Source organism: Trichosurus vulpecula, chromosome 1 (assembly GCF_011100635.1).
Source record: "Trichosurus vulpecula isolate mTriVul1 chromosome 1, mTriVul1.pri, whole genome shotgun sequence".
In the NCBI taxonomy this organism is placed as follows: Eukaryota; Metazoa; Chordata; class Mammalia; order Diprotodontia; family Phalangeridae; genus Trichosurus; species Trichosurus vulpecula.
In genome coordinates, this window is record NC_050573.1 from 527,829,913 (window position 1) to 527,853,933 (window position 24,021).

At 42.6% G+C, this 24,021-nt stretch overlaps 1 protein-coding gene across 2 annotated transcripts in view; it reads right to left on the minus strand.

Annotated features, from left to right (window-relative positions):
- Window positions 1-24,021, minus strand: part of SDK1 (sidekick cell adhesion molecule 1) — a 1,168,267-nt gene that overhangs the window by 123,972 nt on the left and 1,020,274 nt on the right. For both annotated transcript variants that reach the window (XM_036741470.1, XM_036741469.1), the window contains 2 exons: window positions 12,242-12,345; window positions 7,928-7,998 (listed from right to left, as the gene is read on the minus strand). In XM_036741470.1, coding sequence (XP_036597365.1) covers window positions 7,928-7,998; window positions 12,242-12,345 — 175 coding nt within the window. The remainder of the gene's footprint in view (window positions 1-7,927; window positions 7,999-12,241; window positions 12,346-24,021) is intronic.

The window sequence follows — 24,021 nt, forward strand, 5'->3', positions numbered from 1 at the left end:
ACCTCTACATATGATGAGATGATTAGTCTTGTTAGTTCTGCTTTTACAATCTCTCTTTCATTTATTTGCCCCCTCTTTTCTACTCACGGTTCCATGTTTCTAGTTCAGATCCTCATTACCCCTAACCTGGAATTTGGCAATTTCTGTCTAATGGGTCTCCTTGCCACTGTGCTCTCTTCTTTTCAATCTACCATTAGTGTTAAGACTAATCTAATTTTCTTATTGTGTTATAGGTAAAATAATGACTGACACCTACTTGGTATACAACCTTCACTGGTTCCCCATTATTTATAGAATATAATAAAAAAATTCTTAATCTGGCCTTTAAGGCTCTCCATAATCCAGCTCCAACCTGTCTTTACAGCCTTATTTCATACCTCTCCCCTTCACGTTTCAGTGACACCAGATTCCTCCAACACTGATACCTACTGAAATTCTGCTGTAAGGTGAGGCTGATGCCACTTCCTCCATGAAGCATTGCCTGGCCTCGCCACATTGAAGTGATCGCTTCCTCATCAAGTCTTTCAAGACGCTGTGATTTCTTATCAGAGAATTTTATCATATTCTAACCTCAAGTTCTTTGTGTATATTTTTATTGCTCATATTAGGTTGCAATCTCCTTAAGAATAAGGACTGTTTCATTCAATTGTTTCATCCCCAGTAACTAGCATAGCAGGCAATTAATAATACGTGTTGAATTGAATTTAATAGAGTAAGCTTTGAAATCTCTCTGTCATCTGTCATGTTCCTGAAATTCCATCATTAATTAGTCAATTTTTTTTTTGAGAGACCCTGAAAGTTTTTCACCCTGAGAGTCTTGGGATATTATTACTGGAGGAAACTTTAGAGATGCTCTAATCTAATCCCCACATTTTACAAATGTGGTAGCCAAATCTCAGAGAGGTTAAGCAAGTTGTACAAGGCCACATGGCCAATTAATGGCAGAATTGTGACCAGAGCTCAAATTTCTTTTCTTCTTAACCTAGTACTTATTTTACTATTCTGCACTGCCTGTTAACTTCAGAAGTTTGGATCATATAATATTTCATGATAGATGAAACCATTGTTCAGTGATCTTCCATCAATGTCAAACATAAAAGGAGAAGTAAGCTTGCTAAATAATCCTCTGTCATGAAGAATGAAGAATCCAAATGGAAGAGGGATTCTCTGTGAATGAAGAAATCTTCCAGATGCTCCTGTCTGCTGATAATACCATACTAATTACACTAAATCTTCAAATACTCCAAAACCTCCTCAAAAAGTTGTATGACCAATTAAAAGAGATCAACCTAACTTTGCACACAGGGAAAAAAACAACAACGATCCACAAACAAATGGATGAAGAACGTTTATCATCTAGACTATGATAAGAAGTTGGATGGACAGTCCAATGAGTTTATCCATTGCTATATGTGTCTTGGACAGGTACTATAGACAGACAATGACCCAGAACTAGAACCAAAGAGGTTAGAATGTCCTCATAGCCTCATAATATAGTTATGTTGTTTTTATATTACATTTATTTTCTATAAGTTCTGCTATAGTTACATATGTACACTATACTTATATATGTACCTATTGTCTCTCATAGAGAATGTAAACTCCTTAAGAGCACCAACTTTTACTTTTTCAGTGCCTAGCACAATGTTAGGTACTTAATAGTAGGTGTTTAAGAAATGCTTCTTATTTGAACAATTCAGGAAAGAGAACAGCACTTTCAATGATCCTAAGGCACCCAAAAAAAAAATCTTTTTATACAAATGTCCTCCTGATGATGCTTTATGGCTACAAATCATGGAACATCACAATATTCACAGAATTAGGATTGCAGCTGACCCAAAGGGCAATAGTGGCCATAAGAAGTAGCATAAAAGATACTGTCCAAGCAATGTACGATCAGAAAAGGAGGCAGGACAGCCAGATAGTGAGAGATGGGATTATTAGATGGAGAGTCTCAGGTCCATTGATAGCTCTAGAATGGTAAAGGATCTAGAGAAATGCCTTCAACATGTTGGGAATCTCCTCTGGGGAAGATTTATGGGAGGATACAGACAAGAGTTGGCTAAGAAAAGAAGGCATGGATGGACTATGATCTGGTGCACCAATCAGTGTAATCACAGATGCATTGATGTATTTACTCAGGTTAGGCAGGATTCTGGCAGTTATCTGGGAAAAAAGGAACGAGTCATAGATAGTTCCTCTGGGGAAGAAGAGATGGCAGAAGTAGAGAGAAAGGCACTGAAAGAGACACTGGGACCCACCATAGATACATATTGAGGAATTAATTTACCTAAGGACAGTATTCTAGGTACTTCATCAATTTCACATGTCCATTCAACGAGTCTCTAGTTTCTAGATTATATTACATTATATTATATAATATCTTATTTCATATTATTGTTCATAGTATATTCTCAAGTATTTCTAGTTTTTAGTTTACATTCCTCTATATTTTAATACCCTTTTCTTTTGGACTTTTGAAGAAATGTATTAATAGGCCTAGATACCTTCCCCTAGGCAGGAAACTATACTGTTCTTCTGAAGGAAGTGTCTAATGGTGAAATAGGATGACTTTTCCTTTTGTAAGGACTTCGCTGATGGTTAGATCAAGATTTTTTATTTAGCCAAAGAACAGACAGAGGCTATTCAGAAAAATCTCCTTTTCCATGTGGGGAAATGGCTGAGTGACAGCTTGTAGGATCCATCAGAAGCTAAAGAAAAATTTTGTGATCAATTTGAAAATATTAATAGCGATTGTGGGGATATATTCAGTTTGAATACAATGGTGCTACTGTCTATAATGTAGAACTGGCTTCCAAAGAAAGGACTGATTATAGCACCATTAAGACTTAAAACCATCAGGTTACTTGAGGGGCCATATTTAAATGGGTCAGCATCATTTAAATTACAGACTGCGCTTGCATTTTTAAACAAATTAGTTAAGAAGTTTACTCTTGATGTATTCCATTTTGAATGCAGATCTATATTTAAACATATTTTCTTTGTTCTTTTCACTCCAGTTTAGTAAATTACTTTTATTTTTAATTATACATGAATTGCCAGCCAGTTGACAAGCATTTATTTCTATAATACATCATATTTACCACCTCCTGTTTCTTTCCTTCTTTCAATTAATTCCCCCTACTCTGATCTAAAGGGGGACAGATGATGGACACATATGCCAGTTCCTCTGGCGAGATCACTCACCACTTCATGGATTTGTTCAACATGTAGCTGAGAGTGGCTCATAGTATTTATTCTGTTTGAACACAAGACTACTCCTTCATTTGACTGCTGCTTGTTTAGGACAATTTAACTTCATAGCTAGGAATAGACTCTTGTGTATATTAAAAAATGCTTGTATATAACATCCGTGAGGGGGTTGGTCTAGATAGCTTCTGAGGTACTTTCCAGCTGAAAAACTGTGATCCTATGATACGCTTCTTTTTGTCCTTTATTCCATTCCATTGTTACTAGGACTTTTCTGTTCTGACAGAGAAAGAAAATGTAGGTCGCTATATATGGTAGGTTTCTTTATTCTTTTATTTATAAGTCAGTAAGCCAATAAGCATTTGTTAAATACCTTCAATATGCCAGACAATGTGCTAAGTAAGATAAGAGACAGTTCCTGCCCCAAAAAGCTCACACTAATGAGGGGGAAAAACATGCAAACCACTATGTACAAACAAGTTATAGACACGATTAATGGGAGATAATCAATAGAGGGAAGCCAATAGCTTTAAGGGGCATCAGGAAAGGCTTCTCAGAAGATATTTTATCTTGGACAGGAGGTGAAGATGAGGAAAGAAAGTATTCTAAGCGTATGGAACAGCCAATGAAAATGCCTGGAGCCAAGAGATGGAGTGTCTTGAGTGAGGAAAAGCCAGGAGGCCAGTGCCACTGGATCACAGAATACATGGAATGGACTAAGCTGTAAGAAGACTGGCAAGGTAGGATAGGTCTAGGTTGTGAAGGGCTTTGAATGCCAGAGGATTTTATATTTGACTCTTGAGGTGATAGGGAGCCACTGGAGTTCATTGAATAGGGGGTGACATAGCCATATCTAAGCTTGAGAAAGATCAGTTTGACAACTGAGTGAAGAATGGACTGGAGTGGGGAGAGAATTGTGGCAGGAAGACCAACGGGCAGACTATGGAAAAAAGTCCAGGTGTGTGATTACGAGGGCATGCCCCAGGGTGGTGACAATGTCAGAAGGAGAGAAGGGGTCATATATAAGAGATACTCTGAAGGAAAAACCAACATGACGTGGCAATGGATTAAATATATGGGGTGAGAGAGCGAGGATAACACCTGGGTTGAGAGCCTGGGTGACTTGGAGGATGGTGGTGTCCTTGACAGCAATAGGGGACTTCAGAAGTGGGGAGCTCTTGTGGGGGTGGGAGGCAGAGAACAAGTTCAGTTTTAGATATGTTGTATTTCAGATACATAGGGAACATCTGGTTGGAGATGATTAATAGGCAGCTGGAGATGCATGTTTGAAGGTTAGGAGAGAGGATAGTAATTATGGTAATTATGCTGTTTTTTAATTTTTAGAATATTGAAGACTAGTACCCCAATTTTGAGGACTACTGCTTTCATACAGGAGTTAACAAAGAATAACCTGATATATGGTTCTACTGGCCAGGATATTTATTAAATTTCCCCCCTTAAAATTGCTCCTTCTTTTGAGTTCACAATTTCTGTCTGATGCCATGAAATAAAATTCAAACATTTTCCTGACATTCAAAGCTCCACAACTTAATGCTACCCTACCTTTCTAGCCTTGTCTCATATTATTCCCTTTCCCTGTCCTCTTTTTTTTCCTGAACACTCCTTGTGTTTTCCCAGCTCTCATGCCTTTGCTTATGCAGTTTTCTATGCCTGAAGTGACTTATGCCTACCCATCCATTAGTGCTTTAATACTTCAACAAATCTATGATTTCATTGATGTCCTTCTTCTAACAGTAGAGGGCTCAGCCTCTCCATGCCTTTTCATCCTGTGTGACCCTATCCATGCCCTTTCACAAATCTCCCAGAAAGGGCTCACCCAGTACAACAAAACCATGATGCTAGGCTTTCTAACATTCTGTGGATACTCATAATGCACCAGTTGGGCTGGCTATCTGTTGGCACTTGCTCTTGTGTTTCATGACCAACCTATCTACTTTTTAATGTTGAGTTAGGACTCAAAATCCAGTCTCCTTCAAGAAGCCTTCCTTGATCTCCCTAGTCAATATATTATCTTCTGATTTTTTTCTTCTTCCTTATATAGCACTTCATTTTACATCTTTCTAATACATTTATCCTGTACTATTTTGTGTTAAAGTTACATATGTATAGGTCATCATCTCCTTCTACAGAAAGGCATCAAGTTGGCTTTGGAGTCTGGAAATCTTGGGTTTAATCCTTCCTTTGGCACCCACTGGCTGGGTGACCCTGGTCAAGTCACTTAATAGCTTAGTGTTTCAGGCAACTCCCCAAGACTGTCAGTTTCACGTGGTACTCTGCAGTGGTAGATAAAGTTTATTCACTCCAATGTAATTATAGCTCTAGCTAAAAAAAAAAAAAAATCCCCCTAGATTATAAGCTTAGTGAAGGCAGGGACTATCTTGTTTAAACTACTTTGCATCCAATAGGCACTGCTGAATGTTAGCTGAACTACCACATCCTGCCAAAAAAAAAAAATACTGATTTTGAGCGTTTCCCTTCTCTGTATAGTAAATATCCCCTATACACTCTTCTAGGGTATGGAGTCTGGAAAATGACAATTAATAGATTACTAGAACTGTGGAAGAAAAACTAAGAGGGAAGCAGCCATAATAGCACCCTTACTTGAAAACTACCTGAGAATGGGCTGCAGAATCTACCCAGATAATACAGAAATAACATGCTAATAAACAGTATGGGGATCTCCAATCTTTTTTGTGGGTAGGAGTATTTTTTCTGAAACGCTAAGATCTTAGGCCAAAGCAGCAACTTCTATTCACATGATGATTCAATGGAAATACCTGGAGGATTGTAGAAGGAGGGGGCGGTTTGGAGAGAGAGGGAGAGAGGGAGAAAGAGAGAGAGAGAGAGAGAGAGAGAGAGAGAGAGAGAGAGAGAGAGAGAGAGAGAGAGATTTTTATAGTCTTAGGTGGCAGCTATGCACTGGAAAGACAAAATAAAAGCTAACAAGACAGTCCCTACCCTCAAGGAGTTTATGTTCTAAGAAAACACATAAAGTAGAGCTGGAAAGGTGGAGGGATGTGGGGAAGGATGGTAGAGTCCAGAGAGTGAGTTGAGCTGGGGGTGAAGTGAGCATGGCTGGGGCCCTTCATGAAACGGCAGTCTGAGCTACAAACTCACTGATTTAACATGTCAAGTTCCATTATCGACCAGCTGGTTATGATTAACCTGCTGGGGGTCTCTGATCCAGAAGATGTTAAGAACTCCAGCTAAGAGCATGGAGATTTTTAGATGGTAGGTGCTGTAAAAACACCAGATTGCTATCTGCAGGGTTCCTGTAAATTCCTTCCTGATTCACATATCTTGTGAAATGTGGTAATGTGGCATGGAAGAGACCAAAAATATATTTCAATCATCAGAATGCAAAATGGAAACAGGTGGGAAGCTGGAGGGAAAGGGTTCTTGTTCTTTCATGCATGGCTTCACTACCGCTTCTTACACCCAGACTGGAAATGGAGGTGGTATTAGAAAATCTCCTACACCCAAACCCCTCATTACGTATACCTACCACTCCCTGAACACACCTTGATCCTTCCCATCTCCACTTTTGCTTGTGCCAATTCTTCTTCTTGTTCTTCCCCTAACCAAAAACCTACCCACCTTTCAGGGTACAGCTCAGCTGGTGCTTCTTCCATGAAGGCTTCCCCTATCACCACCAACTGGAAATCATCTTTTACTGCTCAGAAGTTGTGCGTTGTTGATACCAAACAAATGCCAATTACCATACAATGACCTGGATAATGGTTTTTCTGTGTCCCTTTCCAAACTAATTGGGATTAACCCATGAGCCTCTGATCTAGAAGATGAAGCTCCACATCTGGGGACTGTGTCCCATACTTTTATCTCTCCTCCACAGCACTTAGGACAGGACAGTGTATATACAAAGTAGGTACTCAATAAACAGGTGGATTTTTTTTTAAACTGGATCTCCATTTGTCAACCAAGCTGGAAATGTAGTGGCCACTCGGATACCGATGGGCAGAGAAGCTTTAACCTGCTCTGGTTTTCCAACCTGGACCAGTTTACCCCTCCTTAAGCATACTGGCGGCCCTCTGCTCCTGGAGGCCCAGCTTTAACGCCATTGTAGCTTAGATCTGAACTCAAGTGATCCAGCAGTCTCAGCCTAGGCAGCACAGGGACTACAGGCATCTGCTACCACACCAAGCTTTCAATAAACACAAGGAAGGAAGGAAGGAAGGAAGGAAGGAAGGAAGGAAGGAAGGAAGGAAGGAAGGAAGGGAGGGAGGGAGGAAGGGAGGAAGGGAGGAAGGAAGTGAGGAATGAAGGAAGGAAGGAAGGAAGGAAGGAAGGAAGGAAGGGAGGAAGGGAGGAAGGAAGAGAGGAAGGAAGGAAGGAAGAGAGGAAGGAAGGAAGAGAGGAAGGAAGGAAGGGAGGAATGAAGGAAGGAAGGAAGGAAGGGAGGGAGGAAGGGAGGAAGGGAGGAAGGGAGGAAGGAAGAGAGGAAGGAAGGAAGGAAGGAAGGAAGGGAGGAAGGAAGGAAGGAAGGAAGGGAGGGAGGAAGGGAGGAAGGGAGGAAGGAAGAGAGGAAGGGAGGAAGGAAGAGAGGAAGGGAGGAAGGGAGGAATGAAGGAAGGAAGAAAGGAAGGAAGGAAGGAGGAAAGAAGGAAGGAAAAAGAAGGGAAAGAGGAATGAAGGTTGACTACTTTTATGAAATATGACAGTTGCTAGTGTACCTTACCTGCCATTGCACCAGAACGGAAGAAGTGGTATGAGGCGTCACTGACACACAACTCGGAGGTTCTCCAGGAACTAGAGATCCATAAGAAGGAGGGAAGCAAACAAAAAGAATGATTATGTTAGTAGTTCATCTTCCTTTCATTATATATTTCCCAGTCCCACCTTCCTTAAACTCATTCCTGCAGGGGCTAGCCTATAGCAAGTAGATGTGGCCTGGGACAGTTCTCAGTAAAACAGTAAGTAAAGACCGCCATGGGTAATCCTCCCCTTCCCAAGACACTTTTCTTCTATGCCCCTCTCCAAAGCCCCTCCGATGCCCCCACCAAAGATTCTTCTGGGCTTCTTCTGCCTTTCATCAAAAATTCCTCTTAGGAAAATATCTGAGACTGAGACTGAGTATTTATAAGGCCTAGGTATAAGGGAATAGGATCTTTTCTTTTTTTCCCCCCCACAAACAAACACAACAGAATTTATGCATCGAAATGAGGGATATGGCTTTCAAAGATGTTCACTTGAGAGGCAATACTTATTTTAATGATGCCGTTATTGCTCAGAGCACATTTAGGAGTGATGTTTGGGAATGGCCTTAAGAACCTACAACATATTCTATGTTATGGTGGGAATCAGAGGACCTGGGTTCTTGGCTACCAGCGTTACTGTGAGTAAATCACTTAACTTCTCTGGGTTTCAGGTGCCTCATTTGTAAAACAAGAAGGTTCAGCTTGACCCTTAACTGCTTTCCAGATGTAAATTTAGCATCTTTGGAACTTATGAATGGTAACAGCAGTGACAATTTCTTTGTCCTGTGATGTTGGATTGGATTTTTAAAGACAACTAAAAAACTGTTCAAAGCAAGGTCTGGGAGATAAGATACATGATCAAGACAAAGAAGTCAGTTTTTGCCATAAAGCAATTCAACTGATTTCTTGTGTGGGTCTCTGAAGGAAATTCCAGAGTCTAAGCGGGGTACGTTGAGACACCTCCCATAGAGCTGGGCCCTTTGGCCCCTTCCTCTGGGAACTTGTGATTTGACCTTGTTAAGAGAGGAGGGTAACCAAGTAAATCCCAATTAATCCCTTGGTGCCTGGGGGTGGGGAGAAGTGGGCAGAGTTAAATCAAAAATGATTGGCCACAGAATCAGAAGGCACTGCTCCCTGCCCCCCATCCTTAGTAGAAAGGCTGTCTCTCTTTTCTGAGATCATTCATAACTTTGGGTCTCTGTTAGCTTTCCCTTGGACTTCCAGGAAGGCGGATGAGAGGGACTTGTCCTCATTTCCTACCTTACCCCCGAGAGAGGAGAGACAGCATTGGATGCAGCCTTTCTATGGTTTTTATAGCCCACCAAGGGAGAAAAGATCTTCCTGACTCTGTGGCCAGCCACCTTTAATGTGAACCTGCTAGAGGGACCAAACAACCCAGGATAATTTGACTGAACATAATCTTTAGCAGGCTGGATCGTAAATCCACACAGAATGGGGTAGGAGTGTATGCCTGGATCCATAGGAAATGCAGCTACAAGAGGAATTCCAAAGACTTCCAGCCTAAGCGGACTACTTTGATGGACAATAATCTGATATAAGTACGTATAAGTATATAAGGATGTATAAGTTCTGAAAAGTAGATTTAAAAGCAAAAATCTCCTTTCTCATTATAGTCACCCTGCTATATATTAATGTGAATGTAAGTCGACTACATGTTCTTTCTCCCAGGCATATTTGTAGTTTAGGCCTCATTTCTAACAGTGGAACAAAAGCCCTTTCTGTTCACCTCTTAATGTGATTTCAAGAGAGCTGGAGGAAGTGTTATCTTCTATCTTTGATAAGGGAGCCTCCCTTTGAAATCACACATCATAGGGAATAGGCCACATGCTGAATTCAGACCTGCCTCAGACACTTATTAGCTATGTAATCAGGGCAAGTCACTAAAAATTTTTGAATCTCAGTTTTCTCATCTATAAAATGGGGATAATAATCGCCCCTGCTTCACAGAGTTGTTGTGAGGATCCCCTGAAATTCTATCCACCTTGTTGTCAGTCTTTCTGACTGATTTTTCATTGATTGATCTATTTGCCTTGCAAAACCTAAAGTGCTATATACACATGAGCTAGGATGAGGAGGCAGTTGGTGGAATGGATAAACAGTTGATCTTGGAACCAGGAAGAGCTGGATTCAAGTCCCACTTCTGATAGGTACTGGTTATGTGGTCTCGGCAAGTCACTTAAACTCAGCCCTCCAGACAACACTCAAAGATTAGAATTTGCTAACCTGCATTCATAGAGTCTCCTCTCTTGAGAGTTCTCTATCAATGGAATCACAGGCCCAGTCTCTATCCCTATTCCTGAGATGATGACAATGCCTTATTAGGGTAGCACTGTGGGTGACTCAAGGAAGAGCCTAGGGATGCAGTGACCAAGAGTCCCAGCTGCAGAATTAGCTTGGAAAGGAAGAAGAATCTAGAATATTTTCCCAGCTTTAGGAATGAGGCAGGGAAAGAAAAGGAAAGGAAACCACTCTATTCCTCTTTGCTTCTGGTGTCCCAAACATAGGTACAGAACCAAGCAGGCTAAGGTGTCAGCAATGCCCCTGTGATCACACAGATTTGTCCCCCACCCCTCTTCTCCCTTTCCCCAAAGCACAGATCTTATTCGGAGAAAGGGAACAGGTAGGCGGAGGCTCCATCAGAGAATAGCTATTTCCTTGGTAGAAGAGGAAGAGAAGACATGACACTCATGTTCCCTTTTATAACTGAGAGGAAGCATGGTATAGTGGTTAGATCATTGGATCTAGAAGCCAGGAAGAGCTGGGTTCAAATCATACTTCAGATAAGTAATATTTTTGTGACCATAAACATCTCACTTAACTTCTATCAGATTCAGTTTTCTCACCTAAAAAATGAGGAGGCGTGATTTGATGATTTTTTAAGGTCCTTTCCCAGTTTTACATCTATGATTCTGTGACCAGGAGGCAGAGCTGTGGGCTGGAAGGGCTGTCCTTAAGCAGCAATGCTGATATTCTTTCTGACCCAACACATCCCTCTTCCCCATCTCAGTTGCCTGGACTATAAAGTCTTTCTACCGTCAGAGGAGCCCCCAATATTAGTTGGTGTTGGTGAAATCACTGGGATTAAAATAAATTGCCCTATGTAATAACCACTATTATTAGAGGGCCACCTCCTTTCTCTCCCATCCACTGTTCAATTTCCAGTATTTCCTATTGAGCATAAAGACAGCTCATCCCGACCCAAGAACAGGGAAACCAAATCTTATCAGAGGCACACAGCCCTCTGCCGTGTAATGCTCTGCTGGGAGCCCTCGGTTTGTTCAGCAAAATAATCTCTGCCCATTGCTAAGGAGTTGAGAAGTTTTTACAGTGTCAAACCCTTTACTGTTCTGTAAGGAGGTCAATGCAGCTGTGGAGTTTGAGAAGCTAAAACTTCTACTTTATAAAACACCAGATTTTAGATTTGGGATCATGGAGTGGGCTGGCTGGAGAGAGTTTGTTTTTCAGATGGCTACCCTGGCACTTTAATTGAAATGATAGCAATTGAGGAAAGGGGGGAGGAGGGGAGGGTCAGAACAAAAGAGGGTCTGAATTATTATTAAGTGCTGCTGAATGTAAGAACTGCTCTGACTTTCATTCGTAGGAACTTAGCTGCCTTCTAATGCATGATACCAATCCTTCTTCTTTGGGCCTAACAGGCCTGCTATCATCACACTGGACATATTTGATGGAGTTGTCTCCCAGTCTCACTTCATGCCTGGCAGGATCATGTCATACAAAATGACAATGAATCTTCAGGCCTAACTCTTCTTATGTGGAGAAAGGGGAAAAAACCCACCTAAAGCTTTTAGAGTCTCATTTTTGTCTTTGAAGCATTTCAATCATTTATCTGTGCTAGAGCTGAAAGTGGACTGTGAATGAAAACAACTGAAGAAATTTCTTCAAACACGGCCCACCCAGCTACATTTATCTTTAATGATTCTCTGTAAATTATTCAACTTCTGGAATGATAATGGATCGTAGAGATTTTGGAAGCCAATCAAAGAAACTTTAATTCCATTTGGAGGCCCTTGAAGGGTTGATTTATGACCACAGGGCACATGAGGATACTCCAAGCTGCCTGTCATTAATTGAATTCAGCTCTTTACCATCTTGTTCCTTATGAAAAGAGCTATGGGAGACCTTTTCCCTGCTCAGGTACAAATAGAATAAAATCCGGAGTAAGTGTTTCAGAGCTCCCAAAAAAGCATCTGGAATGAACGGTAATGATTCCCCTGTAGGGTTTCCAGACAGTGCACTGACCCCAGCTTTCTTACCATCTTGCAAGGTAGTTACTGCCTCTGTCTCAGCACTGAAGTCACTGTCTCCTATGTCGTTGGTTGCTTTCAGGCGGAGCTTGTAGGAGGTGAAGGGATTCAATCTGTATAAAGTTAGCAGAGTCACAGTGAATTCTTGAAGCATCTTCAGACCATTTTTGTTTTGTTTTGTTTTGACTAGGGATCCACCCAAAACAAATCCTATTCAGACATAACTGAAACAGGCATTAATATCTCAGTCCAATCTAGCATTTTATACACTTACTGGCTTGAAGGATAAAAGGATTAGCATGAGGGGAGAAAGGGAGTAGGTCTTAGTCTTTCCTTTGCCTAAAGGTGACCTCCTTAAGTTCTTGATCAGGTGATCGCCATAGAGGAATTATATTTTATATACTTTTTTATAATTCTTAAATTGTGTACTCTCAATGTTTAATTACTGAAATAGTTTTTAAATGGATTTTATGTTTCAGAAGTGGCATGGGGGAGGGAAGGGGGAGACTGGCATTTAAAGAAAAAAAATAACCTTGAACTTGTTAGACTAAGTCAAATTTTGACTTAGCCCACAATAGTTGTAGAGGGAATTTTTGTTCAGACATGGATTGGCCTAGATGGTCTCTGAGGTCCCTCTGCACTTTGAAATTCTGATTCTGTGTCTCTATAAAGAAGACCGAAGCCATCTAAAGTGAAATCCCTTTAACTTCCCTACTCTCCAATTCTATATCTCTATATATTTTTTTCTTCCCTTCCCCCCTTCATTTCTGTCTCAAAGCTAAAGGCACAGGGAGCAAAACCAAGAGTAGAAGCTGGAACCTGATTGAGCTCTCCCCCCCAAACCCCTCAAAATACCTGTAAAAAAATGACTCTAAACAAATTCTAGAGCAGCAGAAGCCACAAGATGACAGAATGAAGCAGATTTCCAGCCCAAGACAATCTAGAAGGCCTACAGCAAGGGTCTATGGTACTGTGCTCAGAGTACAGCACAGCCTAGCCAAGGCCACAACCAGCACAGATGGAACTGGAGCAGGCCTCAGGGCACTGAATCACTGGTAGCTGCAGTGGTTTCCAAACTTCTCAACCCACAAGGACCAAACACAGCTTCAATGGTTAATGGGAAAGCTCTCTCACCTGGGTGAGACAGGAGCTTGGTCCCCTCACAGTCCCAGACCCAGTCCCAGGTTGAGGGCAGCCACTGACACAGCAGCAGCTGCTTCTGGAGGTCTAGGCCTACCGATGGGAGAATCGAGAGGCTGATCTGGGTCAAAGTCTTGGGTGGTGGTTGTGGGGAGAGGAGGAGGCCTGGAATGGCAAAGCTGGTGGCAGCTGTGGAGAGGGAACCCTCCTCACAGTTCCAGGGCAGAAAAGAGTGCTTGTGGTTGCTCACAACCAGAGCATAGGCCAGGAGAGGAGTAAATACCTCTCATTTTATCATACCACTTTGGAAGAACTGAGAATTTACAGGTCCCTAGATGATGAGGGCACAGTCTCTGGGAACCCCTTGAATCCTTGAACTCTCCTTGAATCTTGCCACTCGACCTGGCCTTGGCCTGAGGCTATAACCATTAAGCCCAAATGCCTACCTTGCCCAGTCCTCTATTGTCCAGCTGTTTCCCACCCTTAATCCTGTTTCCTGTACTTAATCCTGATCAAAATATCTATACCCTAGCTCAGCTACCCCAGCCCTTGATGGGTTGTCATTTCCATATAGCCTTCAGCTATTTTCCCCCACCCGGGAGTCTGACCTCATCCTTAAGTCCTTCCCTAGACCCCTCTTCTGGTCACCCCAGACCACCCCTCAATCCCTCCCACAACCTTTGTGTATATAATCTCCATCTTGCCTCCATGAAGGCGGTCAGAACCAATCTAGCTCAGATGGGTCTGGCCCTTTTTCCTTACAGGCGTCGCAAGGGGTGGGATCTCTCGGGGCAGGCTTATTTGGCTAACTCTTAATAAACTTTATCCCTTCCCTTGGCTGAGAAGGCTTGAGTCGAATTCTTTCAGCAGGACCCGGCGTGTTGGTACTTTGGGGTGTCGAGCACCTCTCACCCCAAACCCTCATCATTTATGGTTCCCTGAACCGGGAAGCACTGCTAATCTCAAGTTCTTCTCCAGCCAAGACTGAAGGTATGTGAGCCCCCCCCTCTCCCAATCCCCCTCCTCGCTCTCCAAACATTTTGGATGTGCTTCTCGGGCCTGACCTCAGCAGGTCCCAGTGGGTTGGACAGCTTGGTCCAGTGGTCTCAGTGAGTCGGACAGTCACGCTGTCCTGGTCAACCTGACGCTATCAGGTGGTTCTTGGTCCAGTCGGACAGCTCGGTCCAGTGGTCTCAGTGGGTTGGACAGCCACGTTGTCCTGGTCAACTCAACCTGACGCTATCAGGTGGTTCTCGGTCCAGTGGTCATGTCGAAGGACATGGACGGATGCCCCATCCGGAAGCATGTGCCAGATCCTTTCAATTGTTTCGGCGCTGGGAATTTGGGAAAGTTTCAGGTACCTTCTGTATATTTTGTTTTCTTGTTTTATTTTGTTTGTCTCCCGACAATTACTCCTAACTTCTCCTTTACTAAGGAGGAAGGAATTTCCAGCCGAAGGGACCCCATGCCCTGCCTCTACTGCAGGCCCTGCAACATCTATCACCATGGGCCCTACTCCCAAGGCAATCCCTACTCAGGTTCCAGCCTCGGGCCCTGCCCCCACAGCAATATCTCCTCCCCTAGCCCCTCTCTCTGAGGTAGCACCCACTTGGGTCTCTGGGGTATCTTCCCCTCTGACCTCTACCCCTCCTCAGGTACTAGCTGATCTCCCTTGCCAGGCAGATGCCCTGGCCTTGCAGTCTAATCTACCTCAGCCCCAAGCTCCAGGTCCCACAGTGCCTTCAAGGCCTTTTCCCCTGAGGGAAATGCCTGCCTCCCCTGCTGGGACAAGGAGATTGCATGTTCCATTCTCCATTTCAGATCTCATCCAAATTAAAGAAAAACTGGGCAGATACTCAGAAGATCCCACTAAGTTTACTGAGGGTTTTAGGGATCTGTCCCTGCAATTTGAACTTTCTTGGTGTGATTTGCATATCCTCTTCTCTACCTGTTGTACCACTGAGGAGCAGAGGAGAATATGGGAACACGCTCAAAAATTTGGGGACAGTTTGGCTAGCAATAACCCCATAAACTATCCCCCAGGAACAGCTGCTGTTCCAACTAGTGACCCAGGATGGAATTATCAAAGGAGTGAGGATAGAGAAAAGAGAGACCATATGGAAATTTGCCTGTTAGAAGGCCTAAGAACTGCATTTCAAAAGCAAATAAATTTTCAAAAAATTAGGGAGATTACTCAGGGAGAAAAAGAAAACCTTGTCCTTTTCCAAGCCCGGCTAGTAGAAGCTATTAAGAAGTATACAAATTTGGATCCTGATTCTATTGAAGGGGCGGCAATACTTAACATGTATTTCATTAATCAGTCTGCCCCAGATATTAGGAGGAAACTGCAGAAATTGGCAATGGGACCCCAAACACCTCAGGCCCAATTACTGGAGACAGCATTCGGAGTGTTCAATAATAGAGACTTAGTCCAGGCAGAGGAAAAAGCCAGAGACAGAGAACATGCCCAATTCTTGGCGGCTGCCATGGCCAGGAGATTGCCGGAGGGTGCTTCTGGCAACTTTGGCAAAGGGGAAACCTGCTTTCGATGTCACAAGGAGGGTCACTGGTCTAAGGAGTGCCCCTCTAGGGCACCCCCCTGGAAGAAGCCTCCAGGATCCAGGCCTCTAGGACCGTGCGCAGCATGTAACCAGGAGGGACATTGGAGGTGTCCCCAAGGCTGGAAAAGTGGTAGAGCCTCCTCCCAGCACCCTGTCCTCCAGTCTTCTCAAGACTCGGAAGGAGGGGAAAGCCTGGGGCTTGGCTGTGCTCCCACTTTCACCACCTCTCTCGAGGAGCCCTGGGCAAAAGGTAAGGTTACCCACTTTATCACGGCTATGTTCTCTTGCTTTAACTAGTGGCTCTGGCCCCACATGCCCCTCGACCCATCAGGTCATGGGCATCAAGGATCTGTTGTCTGAACACTCCTTCTCTGGCCCTGCCCTCTTTTGGGGAAGGGACCTGATGGTGAAATTGGGAAGCCAATTTTCTCTAGTTAAACCTCATAACTCCCTTTTCCCTCTGTTTCCCAGACCTCCCCATGTTCCCCCAGAGGCATGGGAGAGGGTTGAGCCAATCGTTTGGGATCAGGGAATTCCTGGGCAAGGTACTTCTGCTACCCCAGCCATAGTTCCCCTCCATTGCCTTCAATATCCAATTAAGTCCAAGGCTTGGGAGGGGCTGCAACCATTAATTGGCACTCAAGGCCCTGACTCACTCCCTCTAGAGTGGGGCCCCTACCCAGCACAAGCTTTTGGGACTTTGAAAACTAAACTGACCACCACTCCAGCATTAGCCTTACCTAATCTAGAAAAACCTTTCATTCACTCTGCTGAAGGAAGGAGAGGACAGGCTTTGGAAATTCTAATCCAGTCCTTAGGATCTGACCCCTGTTTTCCAAAACAATTAGATTCTCTGGCTGCTACAGCCATTCCAATTGAGGAAGCTTCTAAGCCTCTAGCAGACCAGCCCCTAGAAGCTCTGCCTTGCCAGAGCACCCTGGAAGCAGAGGGCCACCAGTGCCTGGCTAACCACAGGCTCACCAAACATCAAAACTTGCTCTTAGATATCCCCGACCTAATTTGGATGTGCTACACACTCCTGAACCCCGAAGCAGAACAAGTGGTTAGGGGAGCTAGGTATGAAATAGTCATCTCTAATTCCCACCAGGGATATTGTCCTTTCTCTGTACTCCTGTACTGTCTGTTTTGTTGTTTGCTTAACTTCCTTGCCAGGTTTGTCTCCTCCAGTCTCCAAGCCATGAACTTCCAGATGACTGTGCACCCCTTGAACTGGACCCATCAAGCCAGCTCTACGCCCCTTGTCAGCAGGAAGCAATTCCAGAAGCTGAGACCTTCGTCCCTGACCCCAAAAGAATTTGGGTCCCATTTGTTTGAGGGGGGAATGATGAGGGCACAGTCTCTGGGAACCCCTTGAATCCTTGAACTCTCCTTGAATCTTGCCACTCGACCTGGCCTTGGCCTGAGGCTATAACCATTAAGCCCAAATGCCTACCTTGCCCAGTCCTCTATTGTCCAGCTGTTTCCCACCCTTAATCCTGTTTCCTGTACTTAATCCTGATCAAAATATCTATACCCTAGCTCAGCTACCCCAGCCCTTGATGGGTTGTCATTTCCATATAGCCTTCAGCTATTTTCCCCCACCCGGGAGTCTGACCTCATCCTTAAGTCCTTCCCTAGACCCCTCTTCTGGTCACCCCAGACCACCCCTCAATCCCTCCCACAACCTTTGTGTATATAATCTCCATCTTGCCTCCATGAAGGCGGTCAGAACCAATCTAGCTCAGATGGGTCTGGCCCTTTTTCCTTACAGGCGTCGCAAGGGGTGGGATCTCTCGGGGCAGGCTTATTTGGCTAACTCTTAATAAACTTTATCCCTTCCCTTGGCTGAGAAGGCTTGAGTTGAATTCTTTCAGCAGGACCCGGCGTGTTGGTACTTTGGGGTGTCGAGCACCTCTCACCCCAAACCCTCATGACCTAGAGATATCTCTGAAAACAGCTGCACAAAACCCCTTGGGGCAGTATACCCTTCACTTAACAAGGAGCTCAAAAGTCAAATAACTGGCTGGGAAAATGAGCAAACAGGGGGAAAAGAATAAGACTATAGAAGGTTACTTTCTTGGTGAAAAGATGTTTTCTCATATCCTTAGTGGCAAGGATGATCAAGCCATGCAGCCAGAGGAAGACAACAAGATCAAGCCTCCTATATCCAAAGCCTCCAAGAAAAATATGAAATGGTCTCAGGCCACGGAAGAGCTCAAAAAGGATTTTGAAAATCAAGTAAGAGAAGTAGAGGAAAAATTGGGAAGAGAAAAGAAAGTGATGCAAGAAAATCATGAAAAATGAGTCAACAGCTTACTAGAGGAGACCCCCCCCCCAAAAAAATGCTGAAGAAAATAACACCTTTAAAAATAGAGTAAACCAAATGGCAAAAGAGGTCCAAAAAGCCAATGAAGAGAAGAATGCCTTGGAAAGCAGAATTGGCCAAAAGGAAAAGGAGATCCAAAAGCTCACTGAAGAAAATAATTCCTTCAAAATTAGAACTGAGCAAACGGAAGCTAATGACTTTATGAGAAATGAAGAAATCATAAAATAAAATCAAAACAATGAAAAAATAGAAGATGTGAAATATCTTATTGGAAAAACATTGAATTACCTCAAATTACTGAACTACCTCAAAGCCATGATTAAAAAAAAAAAAGCCTAGACATCATCTTTCAAGAAATTATCAAGGAAAACTGCCCTGGTATTCTAGAACCAGAGAATAAAATAGAAATTGAAAGAATCCACCCATCACCTCCTAAAAGAGATCCCAAAAGGAAAGCTCTTAGGAATATTGTAGCCAAATTGCAGAGTTCCCAGGTCAAGGAAAAACTATTGCAAGAAGCCAGAAAGAAACTATTGAAGTATTGTGGAAACACAATCAGGATAACAGAAGATTTAGCAGCTTCTACACTAAGGGATCAAAGGGCTTGGAATATGATATTCCAGAGGTCAAAGGACATAGGATTAAAACCAAGAATCACCTACCTAACAAAACTGAGTACAATATTTCAGGAGAAAAGAATGGACATCCAATAAAATAGAGGGCTTCCAAGTATTTTTGTTGAAAAGACTAGAGCTGAATAGAAAAATCTGACTTTCAAATATAAGGATGAAGAGAAACATGAAAAGGTAGATAGGAAAGAGAAGCCATAAGGGACTTATTAAAGTTGAACTATTTACATTCCTACATGGGAAGATGATACTTGCAACTCAAGAGACCTTTCTCAGTACTAGGGTAGTTAGAGGGAACAGATAGATAAATAGATGTATATGTACATGTAGGTATGCACACGTGTATGTGTATATACGTATATGTGTGTACATATATGTATATCTGTGTGTATATGTGCCATCTAAAGATACGATCCTATGATTCCCAAGCAGTTTCCAAGAGACAGAGTACAATAAGTATGATAAGAGGTAGAAGGTGATAGAGGCAGATATGAAGACGGAGTTCTTTGGGAAATTGTGAAGAGAGAAAAGTGATTGTGATGGGGGATGGGATTCAAGCTGGACCCCTAAAAGGAAAAGACCATATCTTTGGGACCTGGACCCCAAAGCCCCTGAGCCCAGATATCTGAGGCACCCCACCCATCCCAGTCAATAATCCTTTTAACAATCAGGTTCACTGGGGCTCTCCTGCCACTTAACTCCTTACATGGTCTTCACCTGGCCCCACCCCAGGCTACTTGCCATTCCTTAATCCCATCCTTATCTTCCCACAGTCTTTCAGTATAAAAGATCAATCTTACCCTCATCAAATGCTCAGATTCTTAAAATCTGGCCTGCTTGTATTGGTGTCACAAATATGGCAGACTCACTAGGAATCTTGTCCATCCCAACTAGTATTTTAATAAACTCACTACTTGGACTGAAAGAAGGCTTGAGTGGCTGAATTCTTTTGAGGCAGACCCATTTCCTTTACCCTTGCATTTTAGGTTCCCAAGACCCCTAGACCACAACAATTGCACAGCTAAATCATGGATGGTCCCAGGAAAGAAGAGGTAGCCAAGATGGAATTTAAATAAAGGAAAAAATATTTGGACAGCCAGAAATGAGGAAAGATTGTATTACAGGGATGGAAGACAACCTATGCAACTTTATGGAGGGTGAAAATTTCAGGCCGAATGGGATCAAGGAGTCCTCCAGGTTGGTTAGCTTCTGTGTGAAGCAGGAAACATGTTGAGAACTGAAAGGCAGGCTGGAGCCAGAGAGGAGGGCCTCCTCCCATTTTAGGCTATGTCTAGTTCTGCAGTCAATAATGAACCACTGATGGTTTATAAAGGGAAAGGCAGGAAGGTCAGACCACATATTAGGAAGGTTATTTGGGCAGCAATTAAGTGTGATCTTTCCTCTGAATCCTCCAATACTTTCAACCTGCATTCCATTTATCACATCTTACTTTGTGCTACATAGCAGAAGTTCTTAACCTTTTTTTTTTAATGTCAGTGTGTATGTCATGGATCCCTCCTCAGAATAATGTGTTTAAATGCAAAAAAATAATAGAATTACAAAGGAAAACAATTATACTGAAATATAATTATCAGATTTTTTTTTAAAGTTCATAGACCCAGGTTAAGAACTCCTATTAAGCTGTGTTTATCTGTATACTTGTCTCTGTGTTCCTATGGCCCAGTCTCCTGGCTTTGTATTCTCCACAGAGTCTAAGCACAATCAATGCCTTGCATATAATAAGCACTTAACAAATATTTGTTGAACTGAGTCAGAATCAAGTGAACAGTTAGAATTGCAATCTACTGTCTGACTGAAAGCAGCCTGGAGTTGGAGATGTGATAAGATTTGTGAACTCAGGGGCCTTCCGAGGAGGGCTAGTTTCTTGCTTTGAAATAAGGCAAGGCAGAAGAGATTCCCTGTGGTGCTCCGGTATGGTCTAGGGCCTGAGGACAAGGAACTTGTAGCTGGACAGTAGGGAGGCTCCCTTTGATCTTCAGTGAAGAACCGAGAGGCTGGTCTCTCCTTAAGGAGAGAGCAGTCATCAACATAATAATGACAAGTAAACACCACCTGACTCAGCTAGGAGATCACTTTTCTCTGAGGAATTTAAGAGTGTTTCAGAAGATCAGCTAATTAAACCAGCCTTAGAACCTCATTCAGTGCCTCAAGGAAGTACCTCCTAAATCTTTGTAATCCAGCCTCTACTGCCCACGCCTCCTCCCCCTCCCCCTGCCCCACCCCGCTAATGAAAATGCGATCTAGGTTAGAGTAATGATCTCCTCCAGGCCAACCTGCTTGGGTTAGGGCTACAAACGACTTTCTCCCTCCTAGGTGCCTTTCTCTTGTTTTTTGCTCCCTCTTCCCTTCTCCTCCTGTCCCCTCCCCTCTCTTCTTTTGTCTTCTTTCTTCTCTGCTCCCTCATTTTTTAAAGTATCTACTATATGTAAGATGTTTTAGGAGCTTCAAGGCATGCCAAACTAGAAAAACCACTACCACACAGTCTTATTCAAAGAGCTTACCTAATGGGGGGGAGAGTGGGAGGGGGCACAAGAGTGAAAATGTAAATAAATATCTATGATGGAATATTATCAAGTGCACAGAAGGCAGAAAGGCAAGAAATAGCGTAGGAGGGATGGGCATCCCAAGGTGGGAGGTTCAGGGCAGGCTTACAGAACAGGTTGCATTAGCATGTCAACATGCAGAGGGAGAGTTTCCATGCAGTACAAATGCTTTAAGGTGGGAAAAGATCGAACAAAACTTAGGAATCATAAGTACTTCAGATTGGCTAGAAAAAGAATATATTACAGAAGAAAAAATACTAATAATATAATATATACTGCATTTTACGCTTAAATCTGCTAGAAACAATTTTATATCAATTTTCTATTATTATACTGTAATACAAGGAAAATTAGGAACCCCTGAGTAACCCCTAGCTACTGACAAGCCCCCCCAGAAAGAATGGATTCAGATATCTTTGGTATTTAGCAAACCCCTGGGACTCCATGGCTCCTTCCTGAAATGTCAATAGATAGGACCATCCCACTGAGAGATAACTTGATGGACCCTTCCTGGGAGATATCCCTGGGACTCTGTGACTCCACCAAGGAATGTAAATGAGATTATCCCACTAGTACGATAACCTGACTGAATCTTTTGATCAGCCAGGACCTTTGTTCCTCTTCCCCCCCTACTCTGTACCCCCATATCCTATATAAGCCAAGCCATCACCCCAACACATTTGCCATTGATTTGTGGTGCCGTACCCCGATGGCCGCCGGCTAATAAATTCTCCACTTAAAACTTATACTCTGTGGTGTGTCTCGCTCGCTTCTGGTACAACAATACAATAATATAGCTAAGCCATTTCTAGCTGAGAGATGTCTAAACTGACATAGTCCCCCTTGCCTTTCAAGATGACTACCCCAAGAAGATTTCAGCTAATATATGTAGTGCAGGAATTGTGAATAAGGAAAAGATCATAATATGTCAAAATACAATTTGAGGTTAATATTCCAGAGTAGTCACCAGTCAGTTCTTTCCTGGATCACTTTACCTTAAGAATTCCTTCTAGAGATCAGTATCTTAACCTTGAATTTCAAAAGAGGACCCACAGTCTAGGAACCAATCAATGCAGGGGGTGTGGAGAAACTCCAGGTTTCATTATTATCTCTACTCCATTTCAAAGCAAGGCCCTATTCATTGTTCTCCCCAGTTCCTAAGGGGAAGGTCTGGAAAGAAAGGTTTTTTTGGCTGAAGAAATAGTACTTCTTAATATTTCTAGAAAAATCAAAAGGAGTTTTTGTTTGTTTTTAAAATATGCTTCCATAACACATAGAAAAATAGAGTACACTCGGACAGGAAAGGTAGCTGGGAGCTAGCTTGTGAGGGGCCTTGAATGCTATGCTAATAAATGTGAATTTTATTTAGTAACTAGTACATATCCATGTAAGGTTTTGAGTAGAGGACAGGATCAGACCTATTATACTAGGAAGATTAATTTAGCAGAGTGAAGTGAAGGAGATATTGTCAAGGAGAGACTGGAGGCAGGGAGATTAGTTAGGAGGCTGTTACAATTGTTCAGGCTAGATAGAGGTAATAAAAATGGTGTCAGTGTGAATGCAGGGAGAGAAGCAGACAGATGTGACAGATATTTTTATTGTAGGTAGAAGAGACCTTAGAAGTCACCAAGTCCAAGCAGTACCTAATAGAAATCCCCTTTAGAGCAAATGATTGTCTAGACCAGGGGTGGAGACCAGGTGAGGACCAAATGTGGCCTTGAGGCTGCAGCTTCCCCACCCTGGTCTAGACACCACTTAGAGAATTCCATTGTTTAGGGAATCCACTCACTACTTAGGCAGCTAATTTAATTTTGGACCACCTCTAACAGTTATTATGACATTTTTAAAATTTACATTGTGTAGAAAAAAAAATTGTCTCCTTACAACTCTACCTGTACTTTCTACTTTTGTTCTCTAAGAACCAGAAAAAAAAGTATGATCTCTCTTCTCCATCATAACCGTTCAAATACTTGAAATAGGGATCATATGTCTCCTTTAGCACAGTCTTCTTTTTTCCATTTCTCACCCCACTCTGTTCACCTTCCTCTGGATGTGCCCCCTGTTTGTCAATGTCCTTCCTTAAAATGGAGTACTCAGATAAGAACTTAACCCTGGGAAAGTCACTTAGCCACTCTCTGCCTTAGTTTCCTCATCTCTCAAATGTGAGTAGTAGTGCCTACCCTCCAGTGTTGGTGGGAGGACAAAATGAAAAAATATTTGTAGAGCACTTTGCAAACCTTAAAGTGCCATATAAATGCTAGTTGCTGCTGCTGCTGCTAGTTCTTCTTCTCCTTATGTCTATAACATATCTAACACAAGGCTACTGACTGAATTTTCCTATGTTTAAAATAAATTTGTGGGCAAGTAAACCCAGAAAATGTTTTCTTTCTTTTCTTAGGCTATTTATAATCATTTACATTAAATTCATTAAAATGTTTTTCATTCAACTATATATATTCAACCGTACATACAAATATATGCATATCTGCATATATTTACATATGTATATATGTCACCTATAGGGTAATTAGTACTATTATGAGGGAGATTTTTTTTTAAGCAAGTACTA